At 37.0% G+C, this 17,613-nt stretch overlaps 1 protein-coding gene across 3 annotated transcripts in view; it reads right to left on the bottom strand.

Moving 5' to 3' along the window:
• The window catches only part of CDC14A (cell division cycle 14A), a 63,956-nt gene that overhangs the window by 19,758 nt on the left and 26,585 nt on the right, over positions 1 to 17,613 (bottom strand). For all 3 annotated transcript variants that reach the window (XM_035902853.1, XM_035902851.1, XM_035902852.1), the window contains 4 exons: positions 8,730 to 8,796; positions 6,458 to 6,520; positions 3,005 to 3,092; positions 1,068 to 1,298 (listed from right to left, as the gene is read on the bottom strand). In XM_035902853.1, coding sequence (XP_035758746.1) covers positions 1,068 to 1,298; positions 3,005 to 3,092; positions 6,458 to 6,520; positions 8,730 to 8,796 — 449 coding nt within the window. The remainder of the gene's footprint in view (positions 1 to 1,067; positions 1,299 to 3,004; positions 3,093 to 6,457; positions 6,521 to 8,729; positions 8,797 to 17,613) is intronic.

Consider the following 17,613-nt stretch of genomic DNA (forward strand, 5'->3'; position numbering starts at 1 on the left):
TTCTATAACTTCTGGGACAAGCAATTTCTCATGTAGAAGCTGTGCTTGGAACACTTCTGCAATAAGAGTACAGGAAAACTACAGACACTACATTAACTCTGAATTAACCGTTAATTTAACTCTGTATGATCTTATTTAGAAGGGTGTAAAAAACCTCAAAAGAATGAGATTGTTGGTTTGCTTATTAAATGGTCAGACGAAAGAGCACAAATACTTCGGTTTAACAAGTGCGTATCTAAGTCGCAAGGAAAGTACACTCTATTCCTTTCGCAACTAAGTCTGGAGAATAACAATCTACTCCTACTAATCAATAATTTATGCTCCCAGTTAGTCAGTAAGCAGATGTCCAGCTTATTAATGCCGGAATTTCTGGGTTCTGGCTACAGTAACAACTTGTTAGCAAATCAACTTATTTATCTTTGATATGCATGTTTATTGTTCATGGAAAAATTATGAATGAATAGCACTGTTCTTGTTTCAGATCAGCAAGGCATTCGTCTCCACAATGTCCTTATACAACTCTAAACAGAAATCAAGCTGAACCCCTCACAGCCTTTGTTAATCGTTCTTGACTAAGCATGTTTTGTGTATTTTCTGGCTGATTTGCTGAAATAGGCTGGTTTGAAACGCTGGCATCACAATAATTCACATTAAATTGAAATGTGGAAGTCATGGCTCTAGAGAAAAATGTAGAACAGGACAAAAGCACAAAGAAAACCTTTCAGTCTTGTGCATTTCCTAGCCAATTATCATAACGCTGTGAAAGCGCAATGCAAAAGAGAAACCTCCATCAACTAAAACTCACGCCTTCGAGTGATATTAAAAAAAAAAAATGCAGAACAATGAACAACAGATGGTCAGTTACTGTAAGTAGTAACTCAGGATGAAAGAACTTAATACGCACATGAAAATAACAAATATTTGTCGTATATTTAGTCAAGTATTATAAAGCAATAGTACTTTTGCAACCAGAAAGTGTTATTTTTTTTTAAATGCTTTATTTCCAGAATAAACTCTATAGCTTTACACTTATTTTGAACTTCACTCTGAGAAAGAAGTGCACGTACCTTTACAATGTACGGCGATAGCACCGTCGGCGTTTTCACAGATGTTCAGGAACCTCTGAACTATACTGTCACTTGGTGTGCTTCCATCTATGAAGAACAGGTCATAATGCTCAAAACCAGCATCGGTAAAGCGCTTTGCCTCATAAATTTTTTTGTTCAGTCTTACGATTGAGGTGACATTATGTTTTTTGAAATAGGGAAAATAGGCTTCAGGTGCATGAAGAGGATAACCTATGAAAAAGCAACAATCATTTAATGTCCTAGATGAAGTTCAAAGTCCTACTAATCAAAATTGCCCCCCCAAACCTTTTTTGAATGATAAACATGCTAATATTGAAAACGCTTTAATATTTTATTCAGCATAAACATGTTAAGTGATATGAAAAAAAAATTGTCCACAAAATGCTCATGAAGACCACTGTAATTAAAAAAAGGATCAGAAAACAACATTAAAAAACAGTATATGTGAAACACCGTACTGTCTCCTGGTTAGCCCATTCCCCTCCACAAGTAGGGGTTTATACATAAAGCGAAGCATAATTCAGCTTTTCAGAACAGCTCTTTATCAATAGTCAAGCTGCAGATCAAAGAACACACCAGAAATATTCTTGCTCCACTGCAAAGTAAAAAACCTTTAATGCCTTGATTCAGCTGAGAAACAAAAGGATCCTCCAGATGAAAACTCTTTTCCATTAACAATTAAGTCTTATAAACAAAACACAGGAAGAACATAGCTACCACAAAATTCAGAAAGTGGAAAAAAAAAAAATAAATCAGAAGGTAAACCAAATACACTGGTTTATCGCCGTAATTTTTATTCCTGTTCAAATTAATTTTAAAAGCTTCCTCACAAAATGTGGGTCATCTCCAGAAGTCATATATGCATTAGTAAATGCAATTAGAGTCAGGACATAATGAGAAAAAAATGTAGTTTTGCAACGTGTACTTACACTCACCTGGCTGAGGCTTATTTGTAGCCTCATAACTGGATTTTAAACATTAGTGTTAATTCAGTAATTTTCAGTTACATAAATGTTAAAAATAAAACACAGGTTTTCCAAAATCCATGGAACAAGTAATTTTGGGGAAAAAAAAAAAAATCTACAAGAAGAGACTGCAACAGTGATTGGGGAAGAAACCCAAACCAAACTAAATATTTTCTCCACAAATTTTGTTTAAATTTTCAGTGGACACTATGGATTCCAGTCACAAAGGGAACATGAGAGAGCAGAGTTGGGTTTTTTAAAAAAAAAAAAAAAAAAAAAAAGTAGATATTCAGGAAGCGCATCACAAAGTGACATGGCACAAAGAATAAGGTGAAATTCAGCAAAAATCTGATTGTAGTTTTTAAATGACCAATTTTCCTTCTAGCTGGAGCAAATCTCTACTTTCCCTCTGCAGTCAAGTTTCTTTTCTTTATTCCATTAGAATCTCATAGGTTCTTCCCATTATCCCAAGAATCTTCAGTAGTGAAGGCAAGCTTCTTTTTCAAGTCTTCCCTGGCTTTTGTTACAGAACTCTTAATATAGTCTCTCCTTTGCTTTATGCAACTCCCCTTGAATTCTGTATACCTAGCCTATCAGGCGTCAGGTTCCAGGAGAAAAGCAAGGGACCTGAATTCCTCTGGCACTTTGTCACTGAATGAAAGTCATTGCCTGGTAGAATTGGAATTTTTCTAGCAAAGAAGAATTCCAAAACCTTTGGAATTATGTTTTGTGATCGTATATAACATGTTCACCGTAGGATTATTTCTGAAGATGAAAATTAATCTATAAACCCCTATTATCTTACGCTCATTTTCTGTGATTGCTGGAAAAAAAAAAAAAAACAAACCAGAATAGCATTAAAATATAACACCATACCATTTTCAAGTTTGCTTTTTGGGTAACATGCTGGAAAAAAAAAAACCAACAATAGCATTAAAATTAACACCATACCATTTTCAAGTTTGCTTTTTGGGTGTGGTCCACTAAATGCTAAAAATTTTCCTGGAACAATCCAGTTGAAGTCACCATTTTCCACTCGCTATAAAAATTTCAGAAAAGAAAGAGAAAAGCATTTTAATATCTATAGGTTAAAAAAAGGCTACATCTGAGGTTAAAAAAAAATTACTCAACATTTTACTTTCTACTATGTTCTTGCTGCATTAAACCAAAACACTTCCAATGTAATAAGCTAGCTTACCTACATGGGACAAACTAAAGAACCAAAAGCTGCTTCTCAGAAATCTCTGAATAAAATGAAACAAGAAATTTTGCTGAAGTTTTCCAATAAAAGCGGAAAGATCCAATATCTAAAATGCTTTGCCCTTAGAGGGTTCAACGTTTTAAGACACCTGCTTATAACAGCACTGAAACACCAACATTCTTGTATGTTTTAATCAAAGAATATGGAAAAATGCTTCCCTGTAAGGCACTGGCTAAAAAACCCAATTCATAGAAAACAAATTAAAAACCAATTAGCCTTCAAAACCAATTAGCCTTTCCCTGTAGAAACTGGAATTCACATATTGGCATAAGCTGTGATGAGCCAGTAATCACAGAAGCAAAGAATAAATCAAATAAAAAGACTAAGTTAAAAAAAAAAACCTTTCAAACTGAGGTTTTGCATTTCTTGCTCACTTTTAAATGAAAACTTCAAAAAGGCTCTGCAAATTCTGTCAGTGCCAAAACTGGAAGCTTCTTTGGAAATACATAACTTACGTTCAAAACAGTCTTTTTTTTGTTTTAATTGAAGAGTCCTCATTTCTCATTTGGCAACGCAGTTATTCTCAGCATGACTTTTAAGGACACGGCACTCTGTTCAACTGCGTTATTCAAGCTTGTGTTTTTAGCTCTCAGCTCATCAAAACACTCTAATGAGTGAAAGGTTCTGATAATGGACCTGGCCGTAATCAATTCCCCGCTGGTCTGCTCAGCTAAGCCCATTAGGCTGCTCCAAATGTCCTCACACAGGGAAAACTCCTGGAAGTTCACAAGGTTGCGTAAGGACTAGCGAGATGACCTCGCTGCTGAGTCCAGACCCCTCATAGAATGGTTTAGGTTGGAAAAGCCCTTTAAGATCACCAAGCCCAACCTATTCCCTAACCCTGCCATCCCACCACTAAACCCTGGCCCTAAACAAGTCCCCTCGACCCCCCAAATCTGCACCACAGACAGCAATCTCAGCTTTCTAGCACCTCTACCCCCTTCAAGGAAGAAGTCCTGTTCACTAAGTTAAAAGTATTGTTATATTTGTATTACAGCTTTTATTTGTAAATTAAGTAGTCCTTTATAGTTACACGGGTTATTGTGAATAATTTAAATTTTAACCAATCTGAACTACAGATATCTATGTATATGCATGTGTACATACTGAATACTACACTACATGCAAACATTATTTAAAAAAAAAAGAACTTGCGTATTTTACATCTAGTCCAACAAAAGGGGAATTAGCTGCCTTAATGTAGTAAGATGAAAACTATAAATGTGAAACAGAATTTCCTTTAGCCTGCTCCCTTTAAGTTTTATGCAACTTTTCTCCACATAACTACACATTCGAAGACCTAACATAGCAAAACCTGGAACATTCCAAGTTTTAGAAATACAGCACAGGACATATCTAAACATACAGAGCTGACCACAATGTGTAAGATAATAGAAGACATACCAAAAAATGGACAAAAAACTTAAAGATGATTCCAAGTTCTTGCTTCTTAAACTCGGACAGCGGGCAGCATACTTTAAACATCATTCACACATACACACTTTTCAAAACTAAGGTATGTAAAGCATTAAACAAGATAATGGGATAGCTTTAGTCAATTATTTTAATACTTTTTGCAGGCATATTACTGCCTACTATACATACAGATTCCTAAGAATTTCCAACCATCATTTGTTTTTAGAACATTTTCCTTTGGTACATAGAGAAAGCAAAAAAGCACTAATTTCATACTTTAAATTTTAGTTACTGTTCATATAATTTTGGTATTTCAGCAAAGGCTCTACCAATTTCTCAATCTAATCATTATGGAACAACACAATATACAGAAATCCTTCTACAAATGCTTTTAAGTTGGTGAATATACGTTATAGTGTGCTTATTGAAGCTGACAACTACTGTGTAGGTTTCTGTTGTAAATTAAGCTTTTCCACTGTTTATTCCTCTCCTGATTTCACCCTCTTTCTTGAACGTTTATGAAGCATTTCCTATAGCTGTATGTATTTCAGATATGTCCTGAGTCACCCATCTCTTCCTGCTTGTAAAACAAAATAGTTGTTTATCAAGTGTTAGAGAGATTTAAGGAAAGCAACTATCCCTAAAGCTTATTTGGTATTAGAAACATTCAACTTAAGTTTTAAGGGACATTTTCAAACTAAGCAAGTTATTCTCACTACTTCCAAGTTTTCTGAAAATTGCAAGAGAGGCCGGGGGGGGGAAGAATACTGGCTACAGGAAAGTAACGCAACTCTAAAGAGAGAGTTCGATATACATCTGAATGTTTAGCACACCTCTGGTTTGTAGATCTTTCTCCTTCACCAGTGCAACTGCAGGAACTTCAGGGACCTTCAGGATGAGGTCCGATATGACTACACGGTTGACACTGAGCAGTAAAAACCCTTTCCCTGCCTCGGAACGAGGGAAATGGCAGACAAAGATCACACAGCTCTTCTGGACCAGATGAACGCGAACCTTGTGCCTGCCATTTCCTCTCTACGCAGCCCAGTTTGCAGGCACAGCACGGGCAAACCTTAAAGGTTCTCTGCAGCAATATAGCTCGAGATAACTGCTACTAGCAGACAGAGGTGGCCATGGTATAGAACAATGTCCTAGAAGCATCTAGAGTCATCCAGAGTACCTGTTCTGAAGTTGTAAGAAGGCTGGCAGAACTATGAATGACATCTGTTAGCTTTCTGGGACGTCATTAGGGAAACAGTTTGGATGTATTTTCATTACTGGAATCCCCACAGAAGGCATCCTTACTAAAAAAAGCTCCAAATTTGTTTAATCTATGTGGCTCTAAAAAAATTATCATATATTTGGGACTAACTGCATCTCAAGAAGCAGCTCAACAAGCGTTGAAAGAAAACGGATTCTGTGGGTCAGCTGAGATATCTTGGGTCATATCCTGGGGGAAGGCTGGGAAAGCACGAAAGAGGTCCCAGAAGCCAGAAAGGCTACGAAAAAACAGTAGAATTATTATGCGATGCACTGAAATTGCAAGGATACTCATCCCACATGTTTTTCACATACTACAGGTTTGGATGTACGTACCTTATATATGAACACTGGGTTTTACTTGAATTAAAATGTGTTTCCAGCATGTTTTAAGTTGTGGGCTACTGTATATTCTAACTTATTTTAGGTAAACCAAACACATTCAACTCATTATTAAATGTACAAACCTCATAGTGTTCATATTCATCCACATCAAATGTCTTAAAGTCAAAAAATCCATGCTGCAAGGCCTAAAAGGCAACAAGTGTCAGTTTATTCCGAAATATGATATATGATCTCATCTTAGAATACTGTTTTTGAGAATCAAAACTAAAAACCACTAAACATTTGTGCTTTTGGCTTATTGAAGCCTCCACGGTAAGACAACATTACATTTTGCACAGATTAACACCACAGACAACAAAAACTCCAACAATGTCACTAAAGCACGTCAGGCTCATTATTTCCCCTTCAAAGACATTACAATGGGACATAAGGTTGTTGCATATCACTTAAATCATACAATTGATTCTCCCCACCCTACTATGTATTTTTTTTTCCTGTAAGGCAGATGACAAATTAAAAAGCAATTCCCTTTTTGTCATACACTCATTCAATGATTTCTATGCCAAGTACATTTTCATGCAGTTCGACATAACAGAATATAGAACATTAAGAGTTTATTGATTTTCTATACTTAATATAATGCTCTGATTTTATCACCGTAATACCCAGGCAAAGTGGCATACACAGAATACAATACTGTGTATAATCTCTATTTTAGAATTTGCTTTTAATACACATTCCACTGCTAGAAAGAAGTTCACTAGGCTATGTTAGACTATTTATTTCAGGACTGAAAGAAGTCAGGTTTTGTATTTGATTACTGCACTATTATTAAATATGCCAATTTTGTACCACAGATTTGTGGATAGTACCATATTAAAAACAATTGTATGAATAAGGAATTCATAGTCCAAAATTTCTTCCAAGGAATAGGTGGAAGACAGCCCTGCAGAACATATTTATACTGAATCTACTGCATTCTGAGAAGTAGAGATATTACACAACATTCTGGAATTAAGGTGTGACAAAAACCACACCACAGATCTAAGATTTAAAAGCCAATAATCATCAGTCTGCCATTATTTGCTACATATAGAGCACCTTTTTAAAGGCAAAACAAACCCACCTTTGTTATAGACAACATAGGCTCAATGACTGGACCTGTCACGAAACCTAAGATACTGAGAGGTTTGTCCGAATAGCTGATTTTGAAAAATGTATTTCATTTAAGCATGGCTGGCTGGCTGCCCTTCAGGATTCGTAGGCCCCCTGAGTTGCATGTATAGGATATATAGGCACACAAACACCAAATTTACCCAGGTAGACTAAGATTTTACTTTTGATTAAGGCATATGGTTTCGGCTCAAAGCTTTTTTACCTCTGTAGGTAAAATTCAGTAATAAATTTTATGGGAACAGAGGAGGAAAAACTGATTCTTAAAGCCCTCTTGACGTGTTTGTTGCAGATAAATTACAGTGACTGCGCTGACTGCTTCACAGAGCTTCAGGATCTGTAGAATGCCACACAAATTAGAGTCTTGCTGTTAACTGACAGCTCCTTTCCCACCCCCACAGAACTAAAAATATTAAGCCTGATCTCTCTTTTTTTTCAGTTTGTAAGAAACATTTGTTTTGCCATACTTTCAAGAATTACAAGTAGTCTATAAAGTGTCTGTACAGAACTCTACATGTAGCCTGCTCCCTTCATCGAGATCACTGGGAAATGATGAACAAAATTTAATCCTTGCTTGCAGTAGGATGTATATACTATAATGCAAGGTTGCCAATTAAGACGTGATGCAATGTTTAAAAAGAGGCAGTACTGGAACTTAATATTCCCCAGGACCAGGGCCGTTGAAAGCGACACATTAAAACACCCGTAAGACACACTTGTTTTCATTCTTATTAAACAATTCTGAAAAGATTAGTGTCAAGCACTGAACCAAGTGTTTTGGGGAAAAGTTGGGGCCAAGTACATGCAAAAAGTGCTCAAATTAAATCCCAGTGTACCTAGGTGTCCGTCTCACTTGGCTTTATCAACCTGTTATATCAGTCCTTCTATCAAGGGTTCCAGGTGATCTATTAGCAGATCCAGCAAGCCGCCTTGTGCTGTTGACTGAAGAACTGCCCCAGCCAGGCCTGCTTTGTTTGCACATTCTGATTTGTAAGGTGAAGTTTGGAAACCTTACCTGGAAGGCCAGGCCAGCCAGGTAGAAGCTTCTTCCACCATCACTGCTCAACTACAGCCCTCAGTAACTTACGCTTCATGACAGCATACTGCTCATCCGCACATGTTTTGCTTGGAAACCAGACTTTCTCAAGTGTTTTAACAGTATTCTCCTTCACGTTTTAAAAGTCAATGTAAATCTGTTTTGCTAAGGAGAAGTGTTATTACCTTATTTATTCCCTGTAAACAGTCCAAGATCGTAAGATTGTACGTGCAGTTCCCAAATGAAGCATCCCTATAGAATTAATACAAAAGAACAGACACAGAATTATTTTAAAAACTCGGAGAAAGGCAGCACACAGTATATTCAAGTTATTCAATCCCCTCTGAGAAATCTGAATTAAAGCCCGAAGACCACATCTTTTTAGAAGCTTGTTCATGCTAAAGCACTCCCCTACCAAAAATGTAGCTCAGTGCAAATGCAGTTAGGTACCGCAAACTATTTTGAGTGCTTATTTTACATCATCTAACTACATGCCCTTGAGCAAATTACTTATGCTGTCCTGGAACAGGAAGCTTTGCATCCTCTCAATCGCGTAAGGTTAGTGGCAAATAAAGCAAAACTTTCTTGAACCATTATTCAAGTCTTACTTGAGTTACGCTAACAAGGAAAGGCAAACAGACTGCTAGTTTGGATTTCATTTACAGGCTCCCATTTTGATGCCTGATTACAGATGTGATTAAAAATTATCCAGGTATAATTAAATTTAAAATTACTTGACCGAAGTCCTGCCACTATGAAAACAACAATTTCTCTTTAAAAGATGACAGGATACCCTAAAGCAAAACATATTCAAGTAGTAAGAGACACCAACATAAAAGTAAATAACACCACCAAAAAAATTAACAGCAACAAATGTATTGTGGAAAAAAAGAAAAAATATTTTTCAAAGTCTGCTTCAGACCAGTTTGCATTTTAACAAAATTCTGCCTGGGCAGATTATTTCCTAATCACTCATTAAAGAAATCTTTTATAGTTTTGTTCTAAGCTATCTTATCCAGAATGCTAAGAACTGCAATTTATCCGAATAGTAAAATTTTAGGTTTCAGCCAAATACATCTTTAATTTATAATTGATTCAAAATTGCAATCTTTCCTTGAAAACATCCCTTTTTCAGTAGTCTACTTGCTTTAAGTGGTATGAAATGTTTTATTGATATGCTCCTTCAATCCCAAGTACTTTAAGGGTAGAATATTCTTACCCATTTTTTAAGAGCAGAGCAAGTAGAGCAGTTTTGAGCAGCGTTCACAGAAAATGTATTTTAGAAAATTAAAAGCTACAATTTTGGTTGTGTCATATTACTGGCAGGCTACTTGAGAAAAGCTTTCAACTTACTAGATTATTAAAAAATACTTAGCCACAATGTTTTAGAATGGGAACTTTAAATAGGTGAATAAACTTCCAGTATCCAAATCCAACAAAGTTGTTGATCAAAATGAAAAGCCATTAAGTATTTTCTTTACATTAGATAAGCAGAACATACCAAAATCGTAAAATATAAACTTTACAGACAATACATTTTTGACAGGGGAAGTTATGTAACAGATCGTTTTAGAACAAAAGCATTTTAGCCAACAAAAAAGTCTTCCGAGCAAAAAAAAAATATAAATCCTAAGGCCCCAATGGGAACACATACATAGGAGAAAAATCTTTAAAAGCTGCAACAGTTTTCTGAAGGGGCTGACAGAAACAACAAAACCTAAAACAATGCAAACCACAAAATTAAGTGTTCAGAGAAATACAAATGGAAGGTACAATTGTAGCAAATGTTCTATATTACATGTTATTTTGCTGTAACAAGAATACAATTTTTAATTTATCGTCATGTATATAATTACTTCCTCAACTGATAAGGTATCTGATACTGCAGTACATAAAAACAGTACTGGGAGGAAAAAAAGCCACGTAATCTTTAATCCATGAATAAGCAGCGCTATGAGAGTGAGAGAGAGGGAGGGGGGAGGTTGAACTTGACAGAGATGTTCCGGATAAGCCGACCACAATTCCAGGTGTAGGGTATTCTTAGCTACAGTGCCCACAGCCAGCGATTAGCAGGGGAGTGCAGATGGGTGCTGGCAGCTAACATCTCCTGCCTACGCCACCCGTGCCTCAGTCGCCTCCTCCCTGGCGCCGTGCACCTAGCCGTCACATAGGGGTACTCCGGAGAAAACACCTCTGCTGACACTTGCCATCCACACCCAGTGAAGTGCTACAAAGACTGAAAGCCAGGAAAATGCCAAATAGGCAAAGATTTGGAATGAACAAATAAAAAGCTGTTTAAACCTAATCCAAAATTCTCAGAAACTCAAATAGCAGCAGTATTCTAATTTTTTTTTTTTTTTTTTTTTTAAGAAATGCAATGCACTGAGTTACCATCCGAAATACTCCCCCCCATCTATCATTTGTGGCAGAACGCGATAACGTAATGAAACCATAAACAAACACTAGATATGAATGACAGTACAGCATGGTAGGAAATAACACCTGGAAGCAGCGTGGCTTAATATTACCTAGTGCTTCAAGGGAAAGCATGATGTTTGATGAATCATGGCAAATACTGAGTGTATTATATCAGACCTGGCCAAAAATCTCTCTTTCTCTCCCTGTGCCCCTCAAGTAACTCTGGTAAGAAAACACAAGCAAATCATAAGAGCTCCTTCTATTGTAATTTGGAAGACAAGAAAAATCTATGCACTTTTTTTCCTCCTTAAAGCCACAACCATTTTTTATTTTAGCACTCCCAACTGTTTGCAGGGTAAATCCAGGAATATGTATATTTTTTCTTTTCCAGTTTCCAGAAGTAAAACTGCCCGATTAGAATCAATTTCAGATGCAAACCCCTTTCTGAAACTTTACTGGTTTATGCTGAAGAATTTTAAGCTAAGCTATCTACAGGTACTACATTTTAGGTGCAAGAACAAAGAAATTAATCTGGCAGGAGTTTTATGTATAATCCGTGAGGACTCTGCATGCTGGATCCCTGAAGTACAGGTAAGGCAAGTGCTTGTGGATTCTGTATTAGGGGATGAAACCCAAGTTACCAGTTTGAGAACACACAGCAAGCAACAAAAGGCACTTTACAGAGCTGTTTTAAATATTAAAGCAATATATAAACCTAATTCATTTACGAATGAACGTACTTGTGAAGTGACATTTTTTTATATTCAACCGTCCTACCAAATAGATGATTCCATATCATTCCAGAGAAGTGTTAGTATCCCTTAAGAGTTTAGCCCAAGAGCGTTTTGCAGAATTAGAGGGCAGATGCTCAACGCCAGTCTTCCTGCCAGCTACATGGCTAGAAACGCCTTGAAACATTCGAAAGTCAAAGAGTTCATCACGACCTGATTTTAAATAAATTACTCAAGTAAAATATCCTTTTGCTTGGAGGGAGTTGTCTTAAGTATTTTAAGTCACTAACTATTTTGAATCTTTCTTTGATAAAAGCAAAACAGAGGGAGTTGTCTTAAGTATTTTAAGTCACTATTTTGAATCTTTCTTTGATAAAAGCAAAACCAAAACAGATCTTCCCCCCCCCCCCAGTCACTTCGAGGACTTTCTTCCAAGCAGAGACTGAGTTATCAAGTTCTTTTTCTAGCCCAGAGAAATCAGTCAGAAGTCACACCAAGTAAATAAGCAGCTTTGTAAATATTTAAAAAACAAATTTGATCTTGTTTTCTGAATCCCCCTGAATTAATGCATTTACTGGGGAAAACTAAATAATTACAAACTAATGCAGAACAGCTAGAGCCAGTTCAATTTCACCGCTCTTTCTGTCAACCCATCTTCCTTCCCACTGATGTATAAATTTCCAGACCAGGGATAAAAATATTGGCTACTGTCAGAACTAGTACTAACCTTTACAAAAATCCTGTTAGATTTTTAGATTAGATCCAGCTATCCTCATACCACGTCGACTAGAAGTCACTTACATAGCGCTAGATCCACCAGCATGTGTTTTTTCTTTCTAGCAATGACAGATATATTTCAAAGCTTTAGAGCAATAATTAATTCTACTAACTTCAGCTTGCACAAACCACAACAGATACTGAATGGGACACGCTTTGTACCATGGTAAAACCAAATGCAAGCACTAACAGTTACGAGGAAGAGCACTGCAAAGCAAAAATACATTAACCTTGAAGGAACATATAATTAGAGATGAAGTTAAAATTAATTCTAGACATTCTTCCTATTTAAACTTATTCTTCTCCTTTGTCCACTGTACACAGTCAGCATCCTATCCTACAGAAGACTAATGCTTACGTTTAAGACAGTCGTTTTTAACTTACTGGGACTACTTACGGGTATACAAAAACTTTTAGGTGTCTTTACTGGTGGAAACCAAGCTATTTGGATTTCAAATGTTATACCTCTCTGTTCAACTTGGAAGTCTGTATTTAAAAAAGCATAGAAAAAGGAAGACCCCATTTCATATCAGAGTAACAGAACAGAGCACACACAGACATCTCCTGCACAGTTTTACAGTGTGGGGGCTCTGATTTCTGTTGCTGATTACGTTTCGTTACAGCATTCTTCCACTCTTTCTCCGCCAAACGCACAACCACCTTCTTTTTCAGTGTTTTACCAACTCTTACCTGATCATACTCTTATTTGCATTCAAAATGAGAAAAATGTGAGTATTTCTAGGAGATACAGATGTAGTACGAATCTGAGCCGGCATTACAGAGCTGCAAATCCCACATCCGATTTCAGTTATTGTAGCTGACCTCAATACTGCGTAACGCTTTCCCTTTCGCCAAACCTCCACACACTGGCAAACAGTTTCTTTCCCCAGCACTTGCCAATAAAGAAACAAACCCCAAAAGCTACAAACTAAAATCTAGCTCTGAAATTCATGTCAGAGACTGAACGCAGTAATACTAAAATATATTTGCTTTTTCTCTTTAATATAAAGTCAATACAGAGTAGTTTGAGGTAAAAAACTAAAATTTAGTTTCACAATAGGCAACGGGTGTTTGTGATGATGTAAAATGGTGTTAGTACTGTTTTCTTAAATGGAAGTGAGAAGATGCAGTACAAGATCTTCAAGAGACTACAGCGTCACCAAGTGACAGTGAATCAGCCAAAAATAAGATGAAAGTGTCTCACAGACAGTGGTGCCTTAATCCTCCTGCTTTGTCTTTAGTTTTTCTATTATAAAAACAAAACGAAAAAAATCTCCATGTGTCTTGTAAGAGGGTTATTCTGATTTCCTTCCACCCCTGAACAATATTTGCTGAAGCTGTCTTTAAATGAAATACCAGCCGAAGATCTAAGCCGATTAAGGCTTTTTGAGGTCACTGAGCTAGATGAAAGTAGATCAGTTTCCCAGTGATCACTCCATGTAAACATACCTCAGTGCTCCACAAAGAACCCAACAATCCCGCAGCTTCGACCTGTAGAAAGTTGTCTATTTTTTTTCCAAATAGAAGACACTTCAGATAACAAATTAACAAACTTAAAGAGTTTAACCGTAACACTTAACTGATCGTTGCTCACTGGTAAGCTCTTGCACTTGAAACTATTCAAATGGAGACGGCCTGTACTACAGAAGTTACATAATATCTAAGTTGCAGGCTCCAAGAATAAATTCAAGACATTAAGTACTGAACACCAATGATTAATCTCTCAAATTATTTCCTTCCTAGACCTTAGAATAGGAGGGAAGGGGTAAGGCATTTGGGTTATGTTTTTCATTGTACGTAAGAGTCATTTTAGTTCTTTTCAAGGCACTAAAGATGTAGCAGGAGTGCAAACTTTTGGCATAGTACCAACTTGTTTCTTCACAGTAGAGCTCGACGCCAGGCAGATATCCTACCTGAGGCAGTGCTACTGCATCCAGCACAGGTCCATTTGCTTGAGCCTCTGTATCTTGCTATATTTTGCACCAGAGATGTCTGAAACGTCTTAGAATGGACAGGGGGAGGCAATAATCTCAAAGGCCTTGGAAAACCAGGGAAGGAGGAATAAATTATTTCTTCCCTGTTCCCAGCTAGTCTAGATTGTCCCACCTCAGGACCTCATCAGATCTACTTGCCCTTCTCTCAGCCCCAGTAATACTTAAGCTAATCTTTATGTACCTATTCCAGCCTCTTCCTATGAATTCAACTCTCAAATACCCCCTCCCTAACTATCAGACTCCCCATTTCTTACCTAGCCTCCTATCTTGTCAGAGTCCCTCAGTTTACTTCCTCACTCCTCTTTGTCTCGCCTCCCGTACGGCGAGCTTGTACCGCCTTCCTTCCCAGCAGGACAAACTACACCGCAGGTAACAGCATCGGCTTAGGCTGTAATCCAGTGCCAAGACCTGACATAGTCTGAAGAAGCTTCAAAAGAAACCGAAGTGCTTTCCAGCCCCACGACACATAAGAACGCACGCTCAGGAAATCAAGATGTTCTAGCAAAAGGTCGTGACACAATATTCCTTCTAGAAACAGCAAGGCTCTGCTCAAGAAGATTGCTTCCCTCCCACCTTCTAAAATAGCCAAAGCTTTGCATTTCAAAAAAATTAAAACCAAAAAACCCAACCACACCACAAAAAAAAACCACCACAAAAAAAGCACAACCTCCCAAAAAAAGCTTTAGTTTTAGCCAATTATTTATGTTCCAGCAACCCAGCACTTGCAGCACACAGACCAAGACTGCAGAGGAGTTACATTTCAGAGGTCTGCCTACTCCATACATTAATTGCCCTTGTCTCCTGAAGCTGACAAATGGAATGAAGCAATTATACTCTTGTAATTGTTCTGGCAACCCAGGCTGCAAAAACTGAGCAGTCCCTTTGCTGGGCATTGCCTTCTTCAATGTTTGCAGTTTGACTTCTCTCCTCTGGGAAACATGAAATGCTCTTTGTGTAATAAAATAAAGCTATCTTGAGAAAATCTTGCTGATTCTTGTATTTTTTGACCCCTCCCTTTGCTGATCCCAGAGTAGCTAACTATTCTATTTTGGAACAGAATTTTATGCATTCAAACTCATGAGGATTTGCTTGGAGTAGTTATTTAACAATTAAAATGAAAATCGTTCCGTATCAATAACCGTTAGAGTGATTCTTAGCAGCCTCACAAGAAATCACAGAGCCAGTTACTTTCACTACTTCCTACCAGTCCAGCAAAGTACCAGTTTTTAATATTACTATTTACTATCATCATCAACACTATTATAAGGAATTGGTTGCAAGGCAAAGGTCTGTAGCCTTTGGTTTGAACAAACAGGGTCATGTGAGACTGTTCTGCAACCGCGCTGGTCCTCCCAGGTTTTCCATCCTACTATTTTGGGAACTGACAACTAAGGTACTTTGCTTTGTCAGAACCTCTTTTCCACACACCTTAATCTTTACTTCGGTGGGGAAAAATGAACCTAAAGACATAGCAACTTACTGTAATTCCAAACAGCAAATTTTTTTAATTGGTGAAGATACGGCTATTCTCAGGTAACGTACATCCTCTTCTGCTAAGAGAGTTTTGCTTTTCAAGCAAGCCTCAAAAACTAAGCTTAAAATTCTGAAAAATTTAAGTCACTTTAGTATTAAAAGCTCTTATATGAAAGAAATACTCCTGCCAAAGTTGAACCACTGAGAATTTGATATGAAAGGGAAAATAAGTCTTTTTTAGACTCCACTAAAATGCTACATAGTAATCCCCAGAAGGAAGGGAAATATTGCAGGGCAATATTTCACTTCTTGCTTCCTCAAAACTATAAGGAGACAGAAGAATGTATTGACACCATTTCTGTACTCAGAATAATAGAGTTTGCCTCAAAGAACTTCTTGTAGCATTTTTCCAATAGCTGAACCTTCTGTAAATGCAAAGGATCAATGTAATTGTTTCAAACCAGGAGAAGATCAGGAACCAGAGAATCTAAAAAGATGGAGAAAACTATACATTATTCTTTGTTTAACTTAGATCATCACTCCTGTATTTTCTGTAGAATTTGGAGATGTTAAAAATCACTGACATGTTTAAAATAACTGATTTTTTTACGCATTGTACCAAGCATCTTTTATAATTAGCTGAAAAAAAATGTTATCAACAGCGCAGTAAACTCCTTGGGCTTTGGAGAGCTGCTGATGACCAGATGAATGTATAAACTCTCTGCCAATTAAAAAAAAAAAAAAGTGTTTGATGGTTTAAGGTTTCAAAGTCAAACTGGTCTTCACATATAAATCTACCATCCCAATAGTTTATACTGTATCTGGCTCCTGTATGAGCGATGAGAAGAGAGACCATCTGATCTCCCTTTGCTGAGTGGCTGTAGAGTCAGATGAATTTGATACAGAGAAGGTAGGTCTGCATTTACAAATGCATCGGCTGACAGTGAGCACTACTTGTAAAACACTGACTCCCCTAAAAAAAAAAAAGAGGACATTTACCTTCCTCTAGTTGCCTTTTACTGCCAGTGTTTGCATAAGAATAGTGTGACTTATTTTTATTCATGAAGTACAAGGGCATTTTGTGGTCCACACTATAAAAAAAAAATCTGGAAGTCTCATTTTTTAGATAGGCATGATAGCTAAAACTCCTCAAATTCAAGTCTCGGTATGACCTTAGTACAGAGAATAAAGACAGATTGATAGAAATTATCTATGATTCACTGAAAACAGAAAAGGCAAAGCAATTTAATAACTGGAACATCAGTACTTGTTCTGTAAAATAGCGAAAGTATATCAGCATAAAACTCCCTCCATTCATGTAAGTCTAGCTCGTTAGGTACTAGGTAATTCAACAGACTTGAATGATTTTGAAACATGATGCATCATAAAGAAAAGCTTTAATTGCTAAATCACAAACATACCGAGAACTGTTTTCTGCACTTGACAGTTTGCAAGACTGGGAGTGTTACTGAAAACTTAAATCAATTGAAACGGCTTTATTATTCCAACACAGAGCAAGTAATTCTACCAGAAGTAAAAAAATATTTTTTCTGGAGATCAGACATTTTGATACAACATCTGTATCAGCCATGAAACCCTCTTCTGGGAAGGCAATCTGAAAAATTTCTATTTAGCAAAGTCCAAAAGACAAATGTTAGGCCCATTTCTCATGTTCA

This window comes from Egretta garzetta, unplaced genomic scaffold, assembly GCF_000687185.1.
Source record: "Egretta garzetta isolate BGI_Z169 unplaced genomic scaffold, ASM68718v1 scaffold149, whole genome shotgun sequence".
Classification (NCBI taxonomy): domain Eukaryota; kingdom Metazoa; phylum Chordata; class Aves; order Pelecaniformes; family Ardeidae; genus Egretta; species Egretta garzetta.